Source organism: Lissotriton helveticus, chromosome 1_1 (assembly GCF_964261635.1).
Source record: "Lissotriton helveticus chromosome 1_1, aLisHel1.1, whole genome shotgun sequence".
Taxonomy (NCBI): Eukaryota; Metazoa; Chordata; class Amphibia; order Caudata; family Salamandridae; genus Lissotriton; species Lissotriton helveticus.
In genome coordinates this window covers 249,241,713-249,268,674 of record NC_136057.1, presented here as the reverse complement: position 1 = coordinate 249,268,674, position 26,962 = coordinate 249,241,713, and the positions used below count along the sequence as shown (strand labels likewise).

The window sequence follows — 26,962 nt, the reverse complement described above, 5'->3', positions numbered from 1 at the left end:
GTGCTATGGAATGTGGTGATAAATTATGGGAGCAATCTCATTATGAGTGCTGATATAGCGCCTCTGATTATGCCAAGGCTTATAGCATAGGTTTCGAATACTAGCAATTCCCTTATGTTGCCATGTTTCCACAGATCTACATTCTGGTGTTGAAGTAAGTGGTAAGCAATAGTTTGAGGGTTGGACTACCCTTTTGAGTCTATGCAAACCTACTAACTTGCAGGTTTACTCCTGACAATTATAGACCTAAAACTTTTCCCGGGGGGGGGGGGGGGGGGGGGTTGGAGGGAAAGTGAACTTGCAAATACTCAGATTTTCACAAGAGCAAATCTACTGTGAGTGACATCATTCTGCTCTTTCGTAAGGAGCATATATGCACACATAGTAGCAATAGTGGCCCGTCTCCTTCTAAAGTTCAGGGGCAAAAATAGAACAAGCTAACCTTAACGTCACCGTCGTCTCTCGCCGCATCTGCTCTTCCTGCTTTGGCCCTGGGCACAGGCTCCCAGCCTACCCTGTGGCCAACCCTGAAGCTTCTCTCTCCAGCCCCAGCAATGCAGCGCATGAGGGTTTGGCTGGGCTGGAGACAGCCAGCCAAACACCTCATGCGCAGTGAAGGGAGTGCTCTCCACTCCCCCCCCCCCCCCCAACCAGCTATCATTCCCTGGGCCTGCCCCCAAGAGTCCTCCGAGTCGTGGGGTAGTGTCCAGGGGATTAAATGAAAACGGATTTAAAACTTTTTTTATCTGCTGGTGGTAGCGGGAACAGCGCCTCTCCGCTCTAATGGAGCTGCTGCTGCTGCAAAGTAGTTTTGCTCATTGACGAGATACTATGGCAATGTGTGCATTTTGAGACCCAAAACAGTTTTGTGCGTGCCCGACATCTCCCACACCAACACGGTTTTACAAAATCCATGCCAAAACAAGTCATGCATTGACAAATCCAAAGGCTGACCACAAATTTCAGACCTATTGGCTTTGCCAGTTCTTGTTTAGTTTAGTTTCCCATAATCTTATTGAAACAGGTTACACTGATTTTCCATTATAAATATTTTTGGGAAATTCTAGCATACGTCAACCTTCTTGCTCAATTTCATCATGCTCCATGGTCCTGAGGCACAGCTGTGAGTGAAGAGCACGCCATCGGAGGCCTTTCCCGTGACCAGAGAGACACCACAGGTGTGTTCCTTCCTCCCCGACCCCCCCCCCAAAACTTTTTTACTGCCCTGGACCTGCTGATCAGGCATCTTCAGGAGCAACTCATGCACAGAGGGCTCCGGTTCCGACATGGTCCACTTTTAGTGTAAATATATGTGGGCGACATACTACGGTTTGCATGAGACCTGTCTATGCATCTCTCTCCCCTCATTTACGAGGTAATACTCTTTAGGCATCTCTCTGGCTTTTTTTTTTATAAACTGGGGAAAGCAGAACTTTTTGGCTTGCTGAGGCCACTGTACCCTTCAACATGGAGTACCCCTTGCGATGGTGCACAGATTCCACTACATTCTTGGCTATCGTCCTGCACAAGCAAAAATACAAAGTTGTACACCAGAACTATGGCCCTGCTAACAATACTCATCTAGTAGGTGAAATGATGGATTAAACTATCTTTTCATCATGGGGCGCATTACTATAATAAAAATCGTGGTCCTTCCACGATTTTTTAGTCGCTCTTAATAAATAAACCTATTGCGCTGACCAACAGTCTTTTTGCCACCCTTCGTGACCACCTGACACATCTTGTTTGGGTGGGCCGTCGTCCCCATATTTGATGAGACATTGACTCTTCCATATTACTGCGACTGCTTCTGTGTACTGCATTTTCATTTATACACTTGGTGGCACAATCACACTTTGCCTATTATTTGTATCACCCAAACACAAGACTCCCAGTGGCCTGAAAGATACCAATAAGAGGGTCTTGCACTGTTTTCACTCCTGCCCCTAGGACTCCCACGTGACCATGCCAACATACAGACCATTTCCACAACATTCTGGGCTTGGTCTAGATTCCAACGCTACCTGGGTGACTGGTTATTTGTATTCCCCTCAACCTCTCCTCCTCAACAATCCATGGCTCCCTGTTACATAGGGACAACTGGTACAGTGCACCCTAACAGCGCATCAACTACATGCAGTGGGAGAGCTCTTTATTAATGGAGAGCTCTTTATTAATGGCCTGTTGGTGGCCCATACCCATGTTTGCCCGTCCTCACTCCCCAGTGAGGACTGGAACACATGGATAGTTTTGTATTTTATCATGTTCATTTTTATTTTTATTTTGGAGTTTTATATAGCGCGAACTAGAACCGAACCAGTTATCAGAGCGCTTTACATAGCACCAGTTACGTTACATGAGGACACACATGGTAATATGTTCATATTACCATGCGTGACACACTGCCCACATTCCCTGAGGGACTTGCTTATTTACCCCCCCTCTGCCTCGCCCACCCTGTCTTTAGTGATATCCACCACGGATATTGGTAGGTTGGTTTTCTGACTTTGCCCCACCTGCCTGACGCTTCGATCGCCGGATGTGGAGAAATCCATGGCAGCCTGGGAACATGATTTGGGTCATTCCATCCCATACAGCATCTGGTGCTACTGTTGTATGCAGACAAAATTGATCTTCAACAATCCCAGGCATGATGTGCTTCATCGGTGCGCTGCTCCCGTAAGCGAGACTTATTGTTGCCAGGTAGCTTAGCGAAGTGGGACAGGAGAGGTGCACGAGCTTATAAAAGACATTGGAGATAATGGCTCTGACTTCGTGCTTTCGTGCACCCCGCGTACCCTGCACCAAAAGCACTGGCTAGGCTTGACCCTCATCATTGTCGCAAGTGCGCAGTAGACCAGGCCCATCTTGTACACTTGACTTGGAATTGTACTGTTATTCAAGCGTACTTGGGGTCTGTTTTTGCTCTGATTTCCACCATGATTGACTAAACAGTTGACCCCGACCTATTGGCATTGTTCTACAACGCTTTGCAGCTATATCACTGCTATATTGGGCCAGCAGCAGGTCCCCTCCCACTGGTGCCTGGCTAATAGAAATTACGTTTTGTAACACTATCAGCAAACTTTATGCCCCTTACAACCACCAACTTCCAGATCTAAGGACGTGTGAGCCCCTCCTTGACCCCTGTGCATCACTGGAACCAGATGCTGACAACAACGCTGATGGTTAATCCTGCTATCCCATTATGACTCATTTTCCTGACCCTAGGCTGTTGTACCGTATAACATTATATGTAACCGTCTATGCCTCGCTGTCCTCAGTCTCAACGTTCCTCTGTCTCCCCTTTCTAGCATCCGCTTGATTGTAATTTGCGTATACATTTATGCTTTATCAGCCTGCTCTGATGTAGACGCACATGTATACCTATGATTTATGCTGCATTGTTTGCCCTTTTTTAAAAATGAAAAATTATAAATATGATCTTTAAGAAAGTTATATATAATATTCACTTCTACAGTAAATACTCGTAGTGAGGGATTAGTCCCTATGTTCTATTATAAAGTTACCAACAGGTCATAAAACGTTTTGATGATCTGATGCTGCACGCTTATCAGATTCGCCTAATGTCTGTTAGCTTCCAATTTTGCCATGTGAATATCATCAATATTTTTCTTCGTCCTTGCATACTTCATATCCTTAGATTTTCTGTCATGGTCAAGGATCGCCCACTCCACACATCATGGGATAAGAAAATGAAGGCCCGTCAGGAAATGCGCCTTGTCAAGGATTTTTCCCGGCAGCTACGTGACGAGAAACAGAAAGCTAAAGAGGTTAGCTCACATGTGGTTGGGTTCTGGGAATGAGCAGCAGGACTATATTGTTAATAGAAAAATATCCATGTTGATTGTGCATTTGTATCTTGCAATCTTTCCTATCATACTCTATAACAGCAGTAGACCTCGAACGTAAAGACATGTATATTTCTGAGGAGCCGTAAAGTATGCCTGCTACAGGATATTTCTTCTCTGCGCTCGTAAGATATTTATTTAAATGTAAAATTCAGACTAAAAATAAATATGGTTTTATCACGAAGGGCAGGAAGTCTAAAATTGTGATCAGAGACACTTGGGGTTGCAATTTATTTTATTACAGATGTGTGAATGCACTATGATTGTCAAATTTGTGGCCAATTGGATGAGTCCAATCTGTTTTTTAATCCATTATTTACAATTTGAAGGCTATTCCGGCTAACCAGCATCGCTGGGAGCAAAGCCAGTTACGCCATTATCCATACCCCATGGTATCTAGTTGCAGGAAATGCTAGGGTTAGAGGGGGTTGCATGGATTCTGGGTAATGTCTGGGGCACATTCTGCATGGGAATCCTAGATGCATTGGTTTTTTAGGTCTCGCCCAGCGATGCAGCGCCATGCGCTGCTCCCGTAAGCGAGACTTATTGTTGCCGGGTAGCTTAGCGAAGTGGGACAGGAGAGGTGCACGAGCTTATAAAAGACATTGGAGATAATGGCTCTGGTCTTGTGCTTTCGGAGACATGGCCTGTGAATGCGCGCTTTTGGTGGTGTCATCTGTTCAAGTTCAGTATTTGTATAGCGCCCTATATACCCATAGGGTCTCAAGGCGCTTGAGGGAGTGGGGTACTTTACTTATCGAATATCCAAGTTTTCAGTTGTTTTCTGAAGGAGAGGTGGTTCTGTGTAAGGCGGAGGTGGGTGGGGAGAGCATTCCAGGTTTTGGCCGCTAAATAGGAGAAGGATCTTCCTCCCATGGTGGATTTGTGGATGCGTGCGATTGCGGCGAGGGCTTGGGTGGATGATCGCAGTTGGCGGGTGGGGGTGTAAAAGGACAGGCGCGTGTTGAGGCATTCGGGTCCTAGGTCGTAGAGGGCTTTGTGTGCGTGGGTGAGGAGACGGAATGCTATTCTCTTGTTGACGGGGAGCCAGTGGAGGTCTTTCAGGTGGCCGGAGATGTGATCTTTGCGGGGGATGTCAAGTATGAGTCTGGCTGAGGCGTTTTGGATGCGTTGGAGTTTTTTCTGTAGTTTGGCTGTGGTACCGGCGTAAAGGATGTTTCCGTAGTCCAGTCTGCTGGTGACCAGTGCGTGGGTGACCGTTTTTCTTGTTTCGGTGGGGATCCAACGGAAGATTTTCTTGAGCATGCGTAGGATGTTGAAGCATGATGATGAGATGTTTACTTGTCTGGTCATCGAGAGGGAGGAGTCCAGAATGAAGCCCAGGTTACGTGCGTGGTCCGTAGGTATGGGTGCGCTTCCCAGGGCCGGTGGCCACCATGAGTTGTCCCAGGCGGAGGGGGAAGCTCCTAAGATGAGGACTTCTGTTTTGTCCGAGTTCAGTTTTAGACGGCTGTTCTTCATCCACTCGGCTACTTCTTTCATCCCTTCGTGTAGGTTGGTTTTGGCGGTGTTTGGGTCTTTGGTGAGGGAGAGGATCAGCTGGGTGTCATCTGCGTAGGAGATGATGTTGAGGTTGTGTTGGCGCGCGATGGATGCGAGGGGGCTCATGTATAAGTTGAAGAGGGTGGGACTGAGTGAGGATCCTTGTGGTACGCCTCAGCTGACTTCGGTGGCCTCTGATCTAAAAGGGGGGAGGCGGACTCTCTGGGTTCTTCCGGCGAGGAACGAGATGATCCAGTCCAATGCTTTTCCTTGTATTCCGACGTTGCTTAGTCGTTTAATAAGGGTGTTATGGCAAACTGTGTTGAAGGCTGCGGAGAGGTCAAGTAGGATGAGGGCGACAGTTTCTCCGTTGTCCAGTAGTGTTCGAATGTCGTCTGTTGCTGCGATGAGGGCGGTCTCAGTGCTGTGTTTGGCTCGGAAGCTGGATTGTGAAGGGTCGAGGGATTTGTTGGATTCGAGGAAGGCGGCGAGTTGACTGTTGACGGCTTTTTCAATGACTTTGGCAGGGAATGGGAGGAGCGAGATGTGGCGGTAGTTCTTAAGTTCAGTGGGGTCTGCTGTGGGTTTCTTCAGGAGGGCGCTGAGTTCGGCATGTTTCCAGCTTTCCGGGAAGGTGGCGGAGTTGAGGGAGCAGTTGATGACATCTCGGAGATGGGGTGCGATAATGGAGTCTGCTTTGTTGAAGATGTGGTGGGGACATGGATCGGTTGGGGATCCTGAGTGGATGGAGTTCATCAGGCGTGTGGTCTCTTCAGTGGTGATTGGGTTCCAGGCGCACAGGTTGTTAGAGGGGTGTTTTGGTTCGGAGGTGGGTGGGGAGGACTGGACTCCGGCCTGGTTATCAAAGCTGTTATGTATGTCAGTGATCTTGTTGTGGAAGAATGAGGCTAGGGAGTCGCAGAGGTCTTGTGAGGGAGTGATGTCGTTCGTGCCGACGGTGGGGTTGGTGAATTCTTTGACAATGTTGTGGGCGTTGTTGTCGAGTCGGTCCTTGAATGCTGATTTGTTGGTGGACCGAATCAGTTGGTGGTGTTTGCGGATGGCGTTCTTGAAGGTGGCCAGGTTGTCAGTGGTTCGGTTTTTCCGCCAGGCTTTCTCGACGGTGCGACAGATCTTCTTGGATTTCTTGAGGTCCTCATTGAACCAGGGGGCTTTTTTGTTATCTTGTTTGATTTGATGTTTTTTCAAGGGTGCTAGTTCGTCAGCGCTGTGGGTGGTCCATTGTGTGAGGTTGGTGGCTGCAAGGTTTGGGTCCGATGATTTTGCAGGGGGGTTATGGTGCAGTGATGTGAAGAGTTGGTCGGTTGTAATTTTGTTCCAGTTTCTGCGGGGAATTGGTTGTGAGAGGTTGTGGGTCGTAGTCTTGTTATAGCTGAAGTGAACGCAGCTGTGGTCTGTCCACTGGAGAGCTGTGGTGTGATTGAAGGAGATGTGCTTGCTGGAGGTGAAGATTGGGTCGAGCGTGTGTCCGGCATAGTGGGTGGGGGTGTTAACACGCTGTTTGAGTTCGAGATTAGCGAGGTTGTCCAGGAGGGTGATGGTGTTGCTGTCGTTGTTCTTTTCCAGGTGGAAGTTGAGGTCTCCCAGTAGGATGTAGTCTTCGGAGGGGAGGGCGTGAAGACTGATGAAGTCTGTGATGTCTTCGCTAAATTGTGCGCGAGGTCCTGGTGGTCTGTAGATGAGGGTGCCTCTGAGTGTGGTCTTGGGGTCGGTGTGGATCTGGAAGTGAAGTTGTTCGGCGGCTGCGAGGTTATTGTCGGAACTGGTCGTGATGCGGATGGTGTTCTTATGGACGATGGCGATGCCTCCTCCAGTTTGCTTGGTGCGGTCTTTACGGATGATCTTGAAGCCGTCCGGGATGGCTATGGCGATGTCGGGTGCTGAAGAGGTGTTCATCCAGGTTTCTGTGAGAAAGGCGACGTCCGGCGATGTGGTGTCGAGTAGGTTCCATAGTTCGATGGCGTGACTCTGGACCGAGCGGGTGTTGAGCAGGATGCACTTCAGGTGGTTAGGGTCGGAGCTCTGTTTGGAGTTTAAGGATATGGTGGGGGTTTTGATGCAGTCGAATTTGCAGGAGTGGCAGGTGAAGGGTCCATGGGTGTGTCCTGGGGCGGCTTGATGGCACTTAGGAGGGCGGCCGGGGTTAAGCGCTTAGAGGGTTGCTGCGTCGTACGCGATGCGGGAGGTGATGGGTTTGCGGGGACCAGGGGCTCTGGCGCTGGGCGCGGTCCAGGCGTAGATGGGCTTACCTTTGGCGTGCCTTCGGTGCGCATAGGGCGCGTCCGCTGCGCAAAAATGCATCTGTCATAAATGGCTAGTGGAGGGGGCGGAGCGTGGGAGGGGCAGCTGGGAGGCGGGAGTGTGGGGGGAGGGACGGGCTGGAGGCGCAACCAAATGGCAGCGACAACAACAAAAGGCAAACCGGATAAATTGGGGCACGCTGAAACTAATGCTTAAGGGCACAATCAGGCACAATTAATCTCAGGGGGCAATGCGAGCGGTGGAGCGCTGTAATTATAATACAGGCACAATCAATAACAAGGCAATGCACAGGCACAATCAATGGTCGCAGGCAAGGCACAAATAGATTATTGAGGCACAGAATCGTTTGCGAGCAGCGCTACGATACCAGGACGCAGGGTGGAGCGACCGCTTCTGCCGGAGACAGGCTGGTCACAGCGATTCGCCGGACGGGACGTTCCTGGTAGCTAGTGTGTGGGAGGGGCAGCTGGGAGGCGGGAGCGTGGGGGGAGGGACGGGCTGGAGGCGCAACCAAATGGCAGCGACAACAACAAAAGGCAAACAGGACGAGATTGGGGCACGCTGCAACTAATGCTTAAGGGCACAATCCGGCACAATTAATCTCAGGGGGCAATGCGAGCGGTGGAGCGCTGTAATTATAATACAGGCACAATCAATAACAAGGCAATGCACAGGCTCAATCAGTGTTCGCAGGCTACGATACCAGGACGCATGGTGGAGCGACCGCTTCTGCCGGAGACCGGCTGGTCACCTGCACGCTTTTAGAGACGTGATCTCTGAGCGTATACGGCGGCGCTCCCCCACGCTTTCACTTTTCGCCAGCGAGGGCGCATGGACAGCCCATGTGCTCGCTCACGGCGTGTGACCCAACTAAGAGCTGCTCTGGAGAAGGACAGCGCAGAGAGAAGAAGTGCTGTCTCAATAGCAAGCGGCCGGGTGAAGTTGACGGCCTGGAGTACGGCCTCGCTGCTCCTGTTGGAGGCCCCCATATGAGTTGGCTGTGACAGCGAGGAACTAGCAGAAACGAATGTGTGATACTGTTGTTTTTTTCTGTTGAGTGTCATTGAGCCACCTTCACCAAGATGGCCTGCCCCTCGAGGCTGTGCGAGTCTATGGGCTGCGGCATATTACCCAGTAGGCCTAGCGGGAATGACTTGGCTTAATGTGAGGGTGGAGGTGTAGGGCAATTCAGGCAACATACAATGAATGATGCGTCGACCTCGGAGAACGCTGCGCGTTGGAGATATGGTGAGAAGAAAAACATGGCAGCATGGGCGTGATTATTACCAATCTACCACACCATAAATGCACCATAAAAAGGCTTATGCGTTTACAACAAGCATTGACAACCGGTCCTGACTGGGAACCCAAACCAGCCCTGTCAAATTGTATCAGACCAGCTACCTCTAAGGTGCGTAGAGAGCGAGCCTGACCACATCGGATAGACACTGTTTTTAAATATACAGAGACACACATAAAAACATATAAACCTGGGCCAGTGGTTCATGATACAAAACACAGAGGAGAGTTGTTTCTTACATGAGATGACAAATAGCTTGAGAAAAAGTTTACAAGTGTTTTGTTCGTAACGACTAACCCGTAATCTGAAGGAAGCCTTCTCGAGAGCTGGCTTGGACTCCTGTCCTCTCGTCATGCACTCTGTTTCTTGATTCACACCGATTATGAACTCCAACACACACAACCACAACAGAATCACATACACAACCACAAGCACACGCACACAACCACAAGCACACACACAACCACAAGCGCTCACACACACAACCACTCGCACATTACCACACACACAACCACACCGTCAGTGCACACTTTCACCAGACACAGACACCATCAGTCATCAGTGCACACTTTCACCGGGCACAAATACCACCAGCCGTCAGCGCACGCTTCCACCAGGCACACACACCACCAGCCGTCAGTGCATTCTTGCACCAGTCACACACACACCACCAGCCGTCAGCTCACGCTTTCACCAGGCACACACACCACCAGCCGTCAGCTCACGCTTTCACCAGGCACACACACCACCAGCCGTCAGCTCACGCTTTCACCAGGCACACACACCACCAGCCGTTAGTGCACACATCAATTGTTAATTGACACTTAACTATTGTAGCAATCGCAGTATGGCGCACTTTACTTTTAAACCTATTAATCAAAAGTGCAGCATGCCACCATTGCTACAAAAATAAATATACATTTTTTTGGCCTACAATTTATTCAGTGCACGCTTCCACCAGGCACACACACCACCAGCCGTCCGTGCACGCTTCCACCAGGCACACACACCACCAGCCGTCTGTGCATGCTTTCACCAGGCACACACACCACCAGCCGTCTGTGCATGCTTTCACCAGGCACACACACCACCAGCCGTCCGTGCGCGCTTCCACCAGGCACACACACACCACCAGCCGTCAGTGCACGCTTTCACCAGGCACACACACCATCAGCCGTCTGTACGCTTTCACCAGGCACACACACCACCAGACGTCGGTGCGTGCTTTCACCAGGCACATGCACCACCAGCCATCAGTGTACGCTTCCACCATGGGCACACACCACCAGCCGTCAGTGCACGCTTTCACCGGGCACACACACCACCAGCCGGCAGTGCACGCTTTCACCAGACACACACCACCAGCCGTCAGTGCACGCTTCCACCAGGCACACACACCACCAGCCGTCAGTGCACGCTTTCACCAGGCACACACCACCAGCCGTCAGTGCAGCAGGCAGGTTCTTCTCGGAGTTTCTTGGTAAATATGTGTTCGATGCCTGGGAGGGAGTGGGTCGAGTTTCCTTAAACCATGCGGAGTATGAAGGTGCAGTGCATGAACTCCTGTGTGAGTGAGTCATGCTGCCTGGGGCTCACTCACTCTACACTTGTAAATTGCGCCTGCACCAGGCTTTTTCCCATTTGCAGAGTTCGGCGCATGAGCACAGCGAGGCAGCCCCCACACCCACGGGAATGACTGCTTCCTACAACCAGAATGGAAACCATATTCAGAGCAATGAAAACAAGTTCATTTGATGCAAAGACCTGTTAACAAAAACCATGTCCAGCTATTGTAGATATGGCAACTTAAACAAAACGGCAACAAAAAACAAACAAGCATTGGCATAGCCAATAGGTCTCGCTTTTTGGACCCTAGAAGTATTTAGTTATGCAGCAGAATATCTTTGGTGCAACAATACCAACTGTTGCATGGCTAAACACTTATAAGGTCCCAAATGCGAGACCTATTGGCTATGCCAATGCTTGTATTTGCATGCAGAGTGTGGCGCTCGCTTAAGGGACACTGCGCTCTGCAATACAATAGGTATTGCTTTGTAAATGCTTGTAGAACATGGCTAACAATTGAACAGCATAGAATACATTTAAAAGGTCTGGCTGCACTAAGCAACTCACAGCCAAGGAAAGGAGAGCCTAGCCAGGTGTGCTTGGCAGGTGGCATGTCTCACTCGTCTGGGACCAGTGGTGTGGCTTCCAAGACATCACGAGCGGAAGACGTGGGCCAGAAGAACATTGGGTGGGCGATACAGAGCAATAAGAATAGCGTCCACTTTACCATGTCACATATTTAATTTAGAAATATGCAAGTACCCCAGGGAATCTATATCCATTTAGTACCCCAGGGGTGATAATGAGACTGTATTTTCGTCCTATGCGGCCGCGCTGCCGGATATCAATGGGCCAGCTCCACCTTCAGCACCTCTCACCACTAATTTTAGTTCTGGCTGCTCTGTGATACATTGCGCTCTGTGCAGTCTTTCAGGAAGCCTTTTACCTGTCCTTGTTGCTGCCTGGGTGCCCCTCCTATGTCGCGCACACAGCAACCGCTGTCAATGCAGCCTTGTATCCGCTGCAGTGGACACCATACCAAAATAGATTTTTCCTTTAAATCCGCTATCTACCTTGTGTATGTGTCGGCCCAACGGTCACATTAACTGTGTAGTAGGTAACGGGGCGTCCTCTGTGCTTGTGGGTGTGTCTGTAACATTGTTGCATGCATGTATCTTCCTGCGGGCCCTACAGTGATATTTTGTTACTCCTCGCTCTGTCTCAAATAATTAGTAATTTTGCAGCGTGAATCTTTCTGGATTCACTATGCTGTGCATTATTCCGCGGTCTTGTGGTTGGGTCCGGATTCGTAGTCTTTTCTTTGTTTTTTTTTGTTTTTTTTCTTAGCCCAGGTGGGCGTCGGCGTCACACCCCCTTGGGTGTATTTCCGGTGACGTCGGCATGCTTCCTGCGGAAGCTCCCACTCTTGGGCGCCATCTTCAGATTCTTTTTTTCCGCGGTCGGGTCTGGATCGTTCCCGTTTGGGCTCCAGACATTTTTGGAGAAAGAAGAAAGTAAATACAGAAAAGACGAGGAGAAGTCATCTGAAGACTCCAGGGGACTTCATCGACGAAAAGTCAGCAAGGATAAGGCGTTTTCCATCGAGACCGTCGACGAACACGCGACCAGAGAGGCCCTGGACGCTCGATGATGGACAACACGCCGTTTAAGTTCTGCCGTAACTGCCACCACAAGTACGCGCAGAAGGACCAGCACCCGGTATGCAACCTTTGCCTACCGGTGAACCACGAAAGCGGAGACTGCAACGCCTGTTCCGCCTTCGCCCCGAAGACCCTTCGTGTGAGAGAGAGGCAGAGGGTAGCACACGCCGCCCTGCAGGGGAAGGCCCCGACTCCGTCACTCTACGAGCTGGGGATGTCCTCCGAGGAAGAAGACAACGCTGCCGCCGAAGACGACAGCTACACGGTCGTAGAGACCGATTACACGAAGACTTCTGACAAGGTAGGAGACTCTTCGGCCCCCAAGAACCCGAGAGACTCTGAGTCTAGAAAAATCGAGGGCAAGACCCCGAAAGCGCCGACGCCAAAAAAGCGGCGTCCGCGACTACTCCCAGGCCCAGCGGATCCTCCGAGAAGGAGTCCACGGCGCCGAGAGCTGCTGATCAGCAGAAAACGTCGAAAATCGTCCCCGAAAAGGATCGATCGACGCCGAGGGAGAAAGACCCAAAACCGACGACGACCAGAGACCCAAAATCCGGGTCTACGTCGAAAACTTCGACACCGAAAGGCACGGCGACGAGCCATCCGCCGAAAAGAGCGGCCGACCCATCCGACGCGGAACACGCGGCCGAGATGGAGAAGAAGAGAAGGCGCCTCGAGGCAGAAATGGAGAACATCATGCAGCGGAAGAAAGATTTCGACGCAAAGATGAAAGCCTTCATGATCCCTCACAAGACCAAGCCACCGGTGGTGGAGGCGGTCGAGGAGGAAGAGGAGATCGCCGAAGTCGCCGAGGAACAAGACCAGGACGTCGAGGTGATCGACGACCAGGAGTACGACGAGAATCCCTACGATAGTTACAACTATGGGGAGGAAGAGGATGGCAGGACGGACACAGAGTCTGCACCCTCTGACCTTCAGGAGGTAGATTACATCGATGTCGACACCGACAGCCCGGAGGAGGTGGTCGACACTTACCCCTCGAGGCCCTCGCCGCCGGACGACATCGGGGCCTACAACTCGGTGATACAATCTGCCGCAGCAGCTTTCAAGCTCAAGCTCGACGAAGAGAAGCAGAAAGCAGACTTCCTTCTAGAAACATTGCTCCCAACACAAACGAGGAGCCAATTCCTTCCAATGCTCGAAAGCGTCTTGGCTCAGGGGAAGGAAGCATTCAGGGAGCCCGCAACATGCAAGGCAGTAACTCCCAGAACTGAGAAAAAGTACAAACATGCCACAAAGGACCCGGCCTACATTCAGGGCACGGTCTCCGCAGACTCCATTATCACGGCCACAGCAAGGAGGAGGGCTAACGTACCCACTACCTCGGGCCCGCCACCGGATAAGGAGAGCAAAGGGATGGATCTGGTGGGCAGAAGGATCGAACGGAATGCCGCGACCCACTGGCGCATGGCTAATTCCAACGCCCTGATAAACAGGCACATGTACCAGATCATGGAGGGGCTGGGGCAGTTGGTGAAGGACCTGCCCCAGGATGCCAGGCAGAAGGCCGAAAAGCTGGTTGAAGAGGGAAAGAACGCAGCTAATTCTTGCCTTAAGACGGCCCTGGATGGGGCAGACACAGCCAGCAGGCTCATGATGATGGGTGTCACAGAAAGGAGGCACGCCTGGCTCAGGATCTCAGGTTTCAAACCCGAGGTGCAACACAGCATCCTGAACACACCGTTCAACGGCAACACGCTTTTCGGAACAACAGTTGATGAAACGCTCAGTCAACTGAAAAAAAGATAACGAAACAGCAAGATCCATGGGAGCATTGCAGTTCAGAGGGAACAAGAGGGGCACCCCGTCACGGAGGCCCGGCGGGAGAGGCGGAAACCAGCCAGGTACATCACATCAGGCTTTCCAGCAAACGCACCAGGCAGACTCGCAGGCTCCGCATGGTCAGCAGAAGCAGTCCTGGCAGTACCAACAAAGAGGCCAGTCCTTTCGAGGGAGAAACTGACGGGGACAAAATAGGAGAGGAGGGCAGCAGCCCACCTCTAAGTGACTTCAAAAAACTCCGTGTGCCCGCCCACAAAAAAGATCCCAGGGGGCAGCACGTACAGATGGGTCAAGACAAACTAGACACCTACGACCACATGACACCAGTGGGAGGAAGATTAAGATTTTACCTCCGAGAGTGGAGGGAAATCGCATCAGACAAATGGATCCTCAACATTATCCAATTCGGATACTGCATAGAGTTGGAGGGGAGGCCAACAAGCGGAAAACCAAAAAGAAAAACACTAGCGAGCAAGCAGCTGCAGTGTCTTCAGGAGGAGGCAAAGGAACTCCTGCGGAAGCAGGCCATAGAACGGGTACCCTTCAAGGAAAGAAACACAGGAATATACTCAACGTACTTCCTGGTACCAAAGGTAGACGAGACAATGAGACCCATTCTAGACTTACGGTTCCTGAACAAATTCATAAGAACGCAAAAATTCAAAATGACCTCCCTGCAAGAGGTGCTCCCACAATTGCAGACCGGGGACTTCATGGTCACAATAGACCTCAAAGACGCCTACCTGCACATCCCAATGAACAGAAAGCACAAACACATGCTCAGGTTCACCATTGGAGAAAGCCACTACCAGTTCACGACACTGGCCTTTGGACTAAAATCAGCACCAAGAGTTTTCACAAAGTGCCTCGCAGCAGTCGCAGCGCACCTACGAAGGCAAGGTATACACGTATACCCTTACCTGGACGACTGGCTGGTGAAAGCAAACTCATACACAGTGACGAGCACGCTCATAAGCCTGGGGTTCTCCATCCATTGGAAAAAATCATCAATGGAGCCGGAACAGGTCAAAATCTTCCTGGGAGCACAGATCAACACCTTACAGGGCAAGGTGTTCCCCAGCGAGAAGAGGGCGAGGGCGCTGGTGAAGGAAACTCGCCTCTACCGGAAGGGACAAGCTCGGACAGTGAGGACTGCGAGCAAGATCATGGGCATGATGGCATCATGCATCCACCTGGTACCAAATGTACGACTCCACATGAGACCCATTCAAGAATGGCTACAGGAGCAATGGTCACAAGCTACAGGCGGTTGGGAGGATCTAGTGGTTGTAACGCACGCAGTGCAGAAGGAGATGGCATGGTGGACCATGGAGAACATAACAAGGGGAAAGCCTCTAACGCCCCCAACGCCAACAGTGACCATCACCACAGACTCATCCCTGAAGGGATGGGGCGCTCACATGGAGGAGCTCAAGGTGAGGGGACTGGACGACAACAGATTCGGCAAAGCACATCAATTACCTAGAACTGAAGACAATCTTCCTTGCACTGAAAGCCTTTCAAACAAGACTGTACAAACACAAGGTATTGATACAAACAGACAACACCACTGCGATGTTCTACATCAACAAGCAGGGGGGCACACAGTCAGCACCGCTTTCAACGCTGGCGCAGGAGATATGGCGATGGGCCATCCCTCTCAAGATAGACCTGCTAGCTATACACCTACCAGGGAAGGACAACATACAAGCCGATTGGCTCAGCAGGCAGACATCGGCATCCCACGAGTGGGAGCTCAATGCTCAGGAGACAAGGTACCTGTTCGACAGGTGGGGGACACCATCGGTGGACCTGTTTGCCACACGCCAGAATGCAAAATGCCAAAACTTCGCATCCAGGCAGCCCGAGGAGGGGTCACTGGGGAATGCCCTATGGATAGATTGGTCAGGGACATTTGCTTACGCCTTTCCTCCGATACCACTGATGCACAGAGTGCTGAGCAAGTGCAGAGCGAGCAACATGACACTGATACTGGTCGCACCACAGTGGGCGAGGCAGACATGGTACTCTCAGATCATGGAGATGACACAGTGTGCACCCCACACATTCAGCAGGAGGAAAGACCTACTCTCCATGCAGAACGGAGAGGTACTACATCCAGAGCCAGAGAGCATGAGCCTAGTGGCGTGGCTCCTGAGGACATAGAGTTCGCACATTTGAGGCTACCAAAAAGCACCCTGAGGGTACTTCGGGAGGCACGAAGGCCCAGCACTCGAAAGTGCTACGTTGCGAAATGGAAAAGATTCACAATATGGTGCAGACAGGAAAGACTCCACAATAAAATGAAGAGGGACTCCACAGTGCTGAGGTACCTGACGCACTTGCTGGAGAAGAACCTTAGCTCATCCTCCTTAAGAGTTCACTTGGCAGCGATAGTCGCCTACACAAGGGGAGAAACGTGCAGGAGCTTCTTCACATCACAAGTGTGAAGAGATTCCTAGAAGGAGCGAAAAGGATCGCACCACCCAAGCGGGTGCCGTCACCTGCATGGAACTAGAACACAGTCCTAACGGAACTCATGAAAGAGCCCTTTGAACCACTTCACAAGGTCTCCCTAAAGATGCTAACTATGAAAACAGCCTTCCTGGTTGCAATAACGTACTTACGCAGAGTAAGCGAGCTTCAAGCGCTGACGCTACAGGAACCCTACATACAAATACACAACGATAGAGTTGTGATGAGGACTGACCCACACTTCATGCCGAAGGTGGTATCCAAATTTCAAATGAACCAGTCTATACAGATACCGAGTTTTTTCCAAAAACCAACAACTAGCGCAGAGCGAGCTCTGCACACCCTGGACGCCAGAAGGGCAGTCATGCACTACATTGAAAGGACAAAGGGACACAGGAAAACAAAACAGTTTTTTGTGTCATTCGCAAACACCTTCATGGGGAAAGCAGTAACCAAAAAGACCATTGCATGATGGATCGCACAGACAATTCAACTCTGCCACAAGCGTGCAGGACAAGAACTGGCAGAGGGGACACGTGCCCACTCCACCAGGAAGAAGGGCGCTACAATAGCCTTCCTGGCTAACACACCCATAGAGGACATATGCCTGGCGGCAACATGGGCTTCGGTGCACACGTTCACGAAGCACTACTGTGTGGGCATACAAATGAACAAGGAAGCTCAAGTGGGACAGAAGGTGCTACAGCACATATTCAACACCCAACGCTCATCTTCCACCCAGCCGCCACAGAGATGAGAAACCGCTACAAAATCTATGCACAGCATAGTGAATCCAGAAAGATTCACGCTGCAAAACGAATAGTTTTCTTACCTGTCGGTGTAGTTTTGCAGCTTGAAGATCTTTCTGGATTCACTAGCGAACCCACCCACCTCCGCCAGAAAGATGAGGCTGGAGAGAGAAGAGGTGGTTAACTAAAGAAAGGACTTTGAGAATACAAGGCGGTAAATACAAACTAAATAGAACATTGCCATTACTTCGGAAACGAAAGAAACACGGAAAAAAAGAACCCGGAGATGGCGCCCAAGAGTGGGAGCTTCCGCAGGAAGCATGCCGACGTCACCGGAAATACACCCAAGGGAGTGTGACGCCGACGCCCACCTGGGCTAAGAAAAAAAAAAAAAAAAACAAAGAAAAGACTACGAATCCGGACCCAACCACAAGACCGCGGAATAATGCACAGCATAGTGAATCCAGAAAGATCTTCAAGCTGCAAAACTACACCGACAGGTAAGAAAACTATTCGTTACGGCTGTCATGCAGCTTTCTACAGTTGGGAAAGGATGGCGGGTGACGCGGAACAGCAGCAGGAAGCGCCAACTATCAATCGCCACTGCTCTGCCACACGATGCTTAATACAATCCAGTGCAGAGAGGTTCATATTTTATTGCTCAAAGAAGGATGAAATGATGAACTCTTGCTGTCGACTCAAGTCCGTGACAGCTAGGTTAGACTTATTCAGCCACAGATTTGCAGCAGGGACCCGACTAGCCAAACTGTCGTAGTGGCCTGGCAGTTTGTGCACCACAGGATGCTTATTTCAGACAGATGCACAATATTGGGCAGAGGAGGGCGATAGGTTAACGCTTCCTGTGCGGATATGCGTTCAAATATGTCAGATTGTGGGTGAAAAGAACCTTAGTTTTGAATTGCTGTCCAATTTAAAATAGCTGGCAAGGCTCTGTGAAAAGGAACTTTAGGGACAAATCCTCTCTCATTGGGTGATTTCGTCCTGGCCGCAGCATTTTGTACGGGCTGTAGCTTTATGATGACTTTAAGTTGGGCATTAAGCAGAAGTCCGTTACAATAGTCCAGTGAGGACATTACAAAAGCGGTGACCAGGGTCTTTCCAGAGTTGGGGGGAAGATACGGAAGAATCTTTTTTATGGCTTTTAATTTAAAAAAAGAGGAGGACACCATGGAATTTACATGTGCAGAGAAGGTGAGTTTGTCGTCGATGAGGACACCTACGTTTTTAACCTTGGTGACTGGGAGGGGAGGAGGGCCTAGATCCATAGGCCACCAGGCATTAGGCCAGGTAGGGTCAAGCTTGCCAAAAGTGATGACCTCCGTTTTGTTGGAGTTAAGTTTGAGACAGTTTGTTGTCATCCAATTACTGATGGCAAGCATGCCCTGTTGAAAATTGGCAGTAATTTTATCTCCATTGTCTTTGATGGTAAGTACCAATTGGGTGTCGTCTGCATAAGATGTTAGGCTCATCCCACAGTCCTTAATGACTTTTGCCAAGTCTGTAACATAGATATTAAAAAGGGTTGGACTGAGGGATGAGCCTTGAGGGACACCACAGGGTAACGCCATTTGTGCAGATTGGAATGTTCCTAGCTGAACCGTCTGGGTACGGTGAGCTAGGAAGGATGACAGGAGATCTTTAGCTTTGGCCTGGATGCCCATGGCGTTGACACGATCGATCAAGATTTTGTGATCGACCGTGTCAAAGGCCGCAGTGAGGTCAAGAAGGATGAGTACCGCCGCTCCTCCTTGATCAAGGGCTGCTCTTATTGTCAGATCCACGTTAGCTTCCAGGATTCGGTATGATGCACAAAGGGGTCCACCCCTCGATGTCCCCAACTCTGGATGGTACTCAGAGTAATGAGGCAATCAGGTGAGGGAAAAAATAAAGGATCAGGGCCGGAACCGCTGGGAAGGGGATGCCTGCAAAAAAGAACACAGTGTAAGTACACAGCATATACAGTCTACTCTCTTCAAGATCTCACTAAGACTGAACTAATACCTGTGGTCTAACTGCCGAAGCCTTCTCTCCTCAAGATACCAACTAATAAACACCAACGGAGATACTTCTCTCCAAGACCACGAAAGCCAAATCTACAACAAATAAAGCATAAGATGTTATTCAATCATTCACAACTTCTATTCATCTAAACACTCGGAGTGCACTCATACATACCAAATTAACACTCGACAAGGTTCAATCCAAAAAAATAAGTAGGGAAAGCATCCACAGCAAAAATAGGAATGATTTGCAGTTTCTAGTAGATAGAACAGTAATTAGTTCCAAAATAGGTTCCAGCAGTTTTCAACAAAATAATAAACTCAGTCATTCAAATTTCCCAATGTTGAAAACTCCCAGCGCCAGGCAATAGCACGAGTAATCCAATTAGAAAATATCCAGCGCCTTGTATTCAGCGCGAGTAGAAAAGGAAGAAGAAGCTTACCTGAGCACCACTCAGCTCAGAACAACAGCAACCCATGGAACTTAATATCAGCATGATGTACTCTGATGGCCGATATCCAAAACAAAACAAAAGCCCCACGTTCAGTTCGACTCTCAACGCTTACGTCAGCGTGAGAGGAACCTAACACGGAGTCAAGAAGACAACGCTGTCACAACGCGGCTCTAGAGAGAGTCCTAGCGAAGATAAACACTGTATCAGACCTGTTGCCTCCCGCAGCGCGATTCGCTGCAAGGTCCAAGGAACAGAACAGGATTCGGGAAAACAGGTGACACCAGCGGGCGTTGCAGGAATGGAGAATAACTGCAGAGAAACAAAACTGGATACAACCAGGCTGCTACCTACGGGAAGAACAGAATTACGCGCACCTCCTGTGCGCACATGCTTGACCGTTCTCATTTAGGCTCCTCCCTTAGCCAAAGAGCCTGCTGGGTGATGTAGTCCGGATGCATTACGTAGGCGCATTGGGCAAACCCTGACACTTATCTCATCTGTGGCCTTGATAAGGGCGGTTTCGGTGCTGTGATGCTTCCGGAAACCAAACTGCGTGTGATCGAGGAGGGAGTGTTCTTCAATGAATTGGGAGATTTGGTGGTTCATCAATTTTTCGACGATTTTAGAGGGGAAAGGCAGGCTGGCTATGGGACGGTAGTTGTTGGAATAGTCTGCATCTAAGTGGGGTTTTTTTAAAAGCGGTTTGAGAAGGGTGTGTTTCCAGATTGCTGGGTAAATGCCGGAATTGAACAAGGCATTGAAGATGTTAGTGAGTTGAGGTGCTATGATATCTGAAATCGGAAGGAGTATGGCTGAGGGGCAGGGGTCTCTAGATCCTGATTTAATAGCGTTCATAGTTTTGGCAACCTGAATGGGATTAGTATTGTCAAATTGCAAAAAAGTAGGGTGATTTTTGGTGACCACAGAGGGAGGGGGTACAGTATTGGCATTGCCAGCGAATTGGGTATAGATGTTATTTACTTTATCAAAGAAAAATGTGGCTAAGTTGTCGCAAAATGATTGAGATGGTTTGGGAGTGGATTGTGGGGGTAGGTGAGATAGTTTGGTTACAACCTGGTAAAGTTGTTTGTTGGAGTTTTTAGCTTGCTCAATTTGAGAGGAGTAATAGTTGCGTTTTGTTTGCAGGATTAGGAGTTTGTATTTGGTAAGCTCTTTTTTATAAATTTCCTTCTCTTCTCTGGAGTAGGTCTTTTTCCAATGTCTTTCTTTATTCCTGCATATTTGCTTCTGCTGTCTAAGGGCCTCATTAAACCAGGGTGCCGAGGGTGTGCTACGATTTCTAGATGTAGATTTCGTAGGTACTAATTTGTCAAAGGCGGTAGTAAGCCATTCTGAGTACTCTCCGGCTGCTATGTCAGGGTTGTGGGACAGCTCAGTTATTGAAGAGGGCAGTTACGTTAAAGTTTAGCACAACCTCTTCCACATTGGTGTTTTTGTCTCTTGGCCATTGTAAGAACCTTTATTTCGTAGCTAGTCGAGCTATTGAACAGTTATCCCCCGCCCCAATTAACTCTAAACCTGTGCTTTCATTGTAAATGTATGTAGCACTTCTGCCTCAGTCTGTACCGGTTGTTAAAGTCTCTCTCTGTCGTTATAGGCTCGAGCCATGATTCAGGTCTTTTAACAACCGGTTTAGCCCTCAGCAGCAGACTAAATATTATATGGTCACACAGTGGGGTTGCATGAACCAAAAGTATTTGCTAATCATTTAAATCTTTGAATGGCTAGCACATTGGACTAGATTTGCCTTCTAGAAATCCTTTTTGCATTCTACACTTTGTAAGGACACTTACGTTTTGTATAGATAAACACCAACAGAACGTTAATAGCAATCTTCATCAGCACATTTTTCATGCTACCATTTATAGCAATGCTTGTTGTTAAATTCTGTGGGATTAATGTACTTTAGTGTGCCAGCAGGGGTAGAGACTGATTCAGGGGTGGGGAATTCCTATCTCCCGACGCCCGAGACATCTAGATGTCTTGCAAGAAGTTTTAATTTTGAACTTGTCCAAAGGACAAGTAGACAGTCTTCATGTAATCCGATACACAGCTGTTCAACCCTTTTGGTCACAGCCAGTTAATAAGGAGCTCTGGGCAGTTTATTGGCAGTGAAAGGGTCAATGCAAAAGCTGGGGCCTGCACTTTAATTTCCCCAGAGCAGAACAACATCATGATGGAGCAGAGCTCAAAGTTGCAGCTCCATATAAAACATCCACAGCACGTTCAGGTAAGAGTCTTTTTTTCTTTCTCCCAGAGGCTCTTGTGTGGCTTCCAGGCCCTCCCCTGGTCCTTTCATTTTCTTCGAGCACAAGATACAGCTCCAGAACACAGACATCACTGGAATGAAAAGAGGCTGCCTTAAGGTCCTCATGGTTCCTGCTCTGACTTTAACCTTGTGACCCCCCACTGCCTTTTATTCTGTGCTTCACCCTTGAGCCTCAAATCGGCCCCACGATAGCCTCGGGGGCCTACAGTAAAGCTCATGCTTTCCCTTCTCATGCATCCCTTGCACAACCCTCCTTTACACTTTGCTTTGCCTGTACACCTTGTTTCACCCAGTGCCTGTACTTGCTACCCCCCCCCCCCCCCACCCCTGCCTTTCCCTCTTACTGCCCTGACCCGCTCCCCCTGGCCTCTCATATTTTACCGCATCCAGTGCTTACATTAAAGTTCAAAAGTTTGCCCATGGGGAATTCATGCAATCCTCAGGCGTACCCTCATTTCTCTCTTTCTTCACGGGGTCTCTTGTCTCACTTTGTGCGTGCACCAGGGGCATCCTAACATGCCGCTGTATCAGCTACAGCAGCTGTGGAATTCTTAATAGGCCTCTTCTTTCTGTAGGTCCAGACAAAGGTTCATAATTAACATGAAATGGTGGATGGATATATATATGGATGAATGAATGAATGAATGAAAGGATGTATGTAAGAATGGATGAGTGAAAGAATGGATGAATGAGTGCAAGGGTGAATGAATTGATGGATGGGGTGAAAGTGAATGGATGAGTGAAAGGAGGGATGCAAGGATGGATGAGTGAAAGAATTGATGGATGAGCGAATAGATGGGGTCAAAGTGGATGGATGAGTGAAAGGAGGGATGGTTGAATAAAAGGGTGGATTGGATGAGAGAGTGGATGAATGGCTGATGGGATGGATGGATGGATGGATTGATGGGTGGAAGGATGGATGGATAGATTGATGGGTGGATAGTTGAGTGAAACGGTGGATGGAGGGATGAGTGAAAGGGAGGATGGATATGAGTGAAAGGGAGGATGGATATGAGTGAAAGGGAGGATGGATATGAGTGAAAGGGAGGATGGATATGAGTGAAAGGGAGGATGGATATGAGTGAAAGGGAGGATGGATATGAGTGAAAGGGAGGATGGATATGAGTGAAAGGGAGGATGGATATGAGTGAAAGGGAGGATGGATATGAGTGAAAGGGAGGATGGATATGAGTGAAAGGGAGGATGGATATGAGTGAAAAGGGGGATGGATGGGGTGAAAGACGGAAGAGCAAAAGTATGGATGGATGAAGGAATGAGTGAAAGGGTTGATGGATAGGAGTGGAAAGGAGGATGGAGGGGTGAAAGATGGAAGAGCAAAAGGATGGCTGGGTGGAGGGATGAGTGAAAGAGTGGATGGATATGAGCGAAAGGATGGATGGATGGATGTATGAATGTAAGGAAGGAAGGAGGGATGGATGATTTTAAATGATAGATTTGGATCTGGATGGATAGGTTGGGCCCCAAGGGCGTCGTGAACCACTCGCTTTAGCAGCTACAGTGGGGGTGGAGCTCTTGATGAGCCTCTTCTGTCTGCAGCTCGGCAGACAAAGGTCCATAATTAACATGTAAGGGTGAGTGAAAGGATGGATGTTTTGATGAAAGGGTAGATAGATGAGTGAGTAGGAGTGTAAGTGTGGCTTCCTATATGGATGAATGAGTGAAAGGATGGATGATTGACAGGGCTGGTGGATGGGCGATGGATGTGTTGATGAAGGAAAGCGTGAAAAGATAGTTGGGTTACAGGGTGGATGGATCAGTAAGCAAAAGGATGGATGAGTGAAAGGGTAAATTGATGGAAGAGTGAAAGGGTAAATGGACGAGCAGAAGAATGGGTGAGCGAAAGGATGGACAGATGGCTGGGATGGTTATGTTTGGGGATGGATGGGTAGATTTCGATATGGATGGGTGGATGGATGAATTGACAAACAGAATGGTGAAAGGCTGATGAAAGAATGAATGGAAGCCAATGTCGAGGCAAAATGCTAGATATCAGTGGGTGGATGAATGGGTAGATCGGCAGAAAAGAGGCAAAATAAGGAAATCACTAGTATTCAAATCCTTCTATACTATGAGCCTGACATAACCAGAGAGGCTATTATCCGAGCTCTTATATAATGAGTGCTGCCAATTTTTGACGGTGCACTGCATGATGGCACCAAAGGGACAAGTGGATTTTGTACAGGACAAGTATATTTATGATGCTACCTGTCCCATGTACACGTAGATATTTTATTAAATTCCATACTCCTGCTGATTTATAAGAGTTGAAAGTTGACCCCTGCTTAAACGATCAGCTATGTCAGATTTAAAGGGAGTGTCTGCCAAATGTTATTATGTAACCTCCCATGAGGACACCCCTGCTTTGTGTTGTTGCTCGGTAGGCTTTAATTACAGCCTCCGACACTAATTTCTGAAATAACACCCACTCTTCTAACGCTAAACACAATGCAGTAGATCTAGCATTTAGGAAACTTTAACCCGTAGCGTGCGTGCGTCGGCCAACGGCCGTTGCGAACACTATCTCTGTAGTGCTGCGCACGTCCGTTGGCCGACGCAGCTCTGCCCGCGCACGGAAACGTCCGCACTGCGGCGGATTCTATGCCGTGCTAAAGGGGTTAAGCTATTGGCATTGTAACTGGCAATGCCTTTTATTTATCTGTTTTTAAAACGCATAAACAAAAGGCATTGTCATTTACAATGCCAATGACTGAAACTCCTCTAAATGTGAGACCTAACGCATTGCAAAAGCTTGTTTTATTCTGCATACCAAAAAAAGTTTGGCATTTGCAGGGTATTCTCTGTAAGAAAATGTAGCTGGGTCCATGCAATCTGTTTTACACTGGGTCTCTACTCAAATATGTTGGTGGTTGGTAGAGGTTTCTGCGCACCAGCAGATTCCGGCTCCATATACTGCAGTTACCCGATAGGAATTGTGACACATTTTGTTATTAGGCTTAGTGTGATGGTTGTAGTCCATTCAGGTTAAGAGAATTTTGTGGAACCCATGTACCCTCATGCCTTCCTGAATTTGGAAAGATCGTTTTTTCGAAAAATGTCCGTTGCGATGTTGGAATGTTTCACTTGGTGCCAGGCGAACTGCTGCCCATATACTCCATGCATAGAGATTGTCTGATATCAATGACAACTTGACTCTGAACTTCTCAACACGTGTGAATTTTATGGGCCCTCGTCTCAAAAATTGGTGTATGAGTAAGCATCATTTATTCTTGTAGAACTCCTGGCTTACTCTTAAATTCAGGAGTGTTACATGAGCGGTTATCAAAAAATCTTTATGAATCTGGCAGCAAGTTTGTTCTTCCCACTGCTGTAGGATTACCCACGCGTAGACTCATTTTGAAATGAAAATGAGACTTGTAGAACGCGCTACTACCCTAAGGTGTCAAGGTGCTACAACTCTGAAGATAGATCGCAATCCAAAAACGGGCTATTTTATTATTAGACCTGGAACAAATGCTCTAACTATTGAAAAGTCATGTTTTATGAGTTTCCCGGAAGTAGAACAATTCAGTTTTTCCTTGAGATGAATGGGCATTGCGTTCCAAAGCTTAGCGGTACACGTGACAAAGCACCTGCCTCCCTAGTTAGAACTTCTAAGTTTGGGTATTACTAGGTGATGAGCGGGCAATGATCGAAGTGACCTATTAGGAGTGTACCATTGGAAACTATGTTTTAGATATGTGGGCACCACATTATGTATCGCCTTGATGGAAATGCAGAGGGTCTTGAAATCTATGCATTTTTTTAATGTGCAGCCAGTGTATCTGGACAAGACCATGAGAGACGGATTGAAACATAGGCATTGCCAGGAGAAGACATGCTGCCGTGTTAAGAATTTGCTTTTTTGTAGACATCTTTTCTTGATGTTAATAAACAATGTGTTGCAGTAATATATTATAGAAATGATGAGTGGAAACTGCACACTTCTGTAAATCATACGGAATGAACGGGAGTACTTTCCTTAGTGTCTTCAGCAGTAATAAGACAAAAAAGTGATGGCGTTGACGTGTAACTCAAAAAAAAAAGATTACTTTCAAAGGCAGCCCCTAGGTTTTTTGCCTTGGAGACTGGGATTAGGGTTTTTTTCCAAAATCCTGTGGCCACCATCTGAGAGACCAAAAAGAGATATTCCTACCAAACCGTAACACCTAGGTTTCACCCGAGTTAAGTTTGAGATAGTTTTGGGACATCCATCTCACAATCTGCAAGATGTAGTTGTATAATCTGGAGGCAGTGTCACAGGATTACAGGCTGACACCATGATACAGGTGTCCTCAGTTTAAGACACCATCATTATCATCGTAAATACTTTTATTTGATTTGTTACAATCGTAAAAGGGTGGAACTTATTACCATGTGATAAACATCAACATATTGAATCGGCATAAAACATGACCGTGTCCTGGGTGTCTTTGCACAGATATAAGTAAAAACAGGAAGAGCGTTTTTAAATATACAAAGATAAAAAGAAACAGAGGTAGCACTTTTATAAGGCGATGACCCTCATTAAAAGATTGGGGCCAGCAAATGACTGTTATGACAGGGGGTGCTGCACACATAAGGGCTTGTATTTGATTAGTTGTAACTGCCCCCTCTTGTCCCAAATAAAATGCTTGCAGTGTCTTAAAATAAAAGAGAAGAGGAAGGGGAGGAGGGTGGCTGTAAAGAGAATGAACGAGGATGTGGGTTTAAGACACTACTGCAAAATCAAATGTTTTAATTAGATCAGCCAAGGGGTGTGGGGGGTCATGTAAAGCTTGACCAGCATGGAGCCCATGTTAGACCGAAGGAAGGTAAGTTGAACTCATCCAGGGCAACAGACTGTTCTCAGTCTGAGAATAAAGACTTCAGAAACTGAAGGGCTTGCCCCTGATACCTAGGGAGGATAACCGGTTTATAAGACGGCTGTGATTTACATTGTTGAATGCTGCTGAGAGGTCTATTG

General features: G+C 48.5%; 1 protein-coding gene across 1 annotated transcript in view; it reads left to right on the top strand.

Moving 5' to 3' along the window:
• LOC144768993 (coiled-coil domain-containing protein 86-like) overlaps positions 1-26,962 on the top strand; it is a 61,201-nt gene that overhangs the window by 1,336 nt on the left and 32,903 nt on the right. The window contains exon 2 of the mRNA XM_078652985.1: positions 3,665-3,794. Coding sequence (XP_078509111.1) covers positions 3,665-3,794 — 130 coding nt within the window. The remainder of the gene's footprint in view (positions 1-3,664; positions 3,795-26,962) is intronic.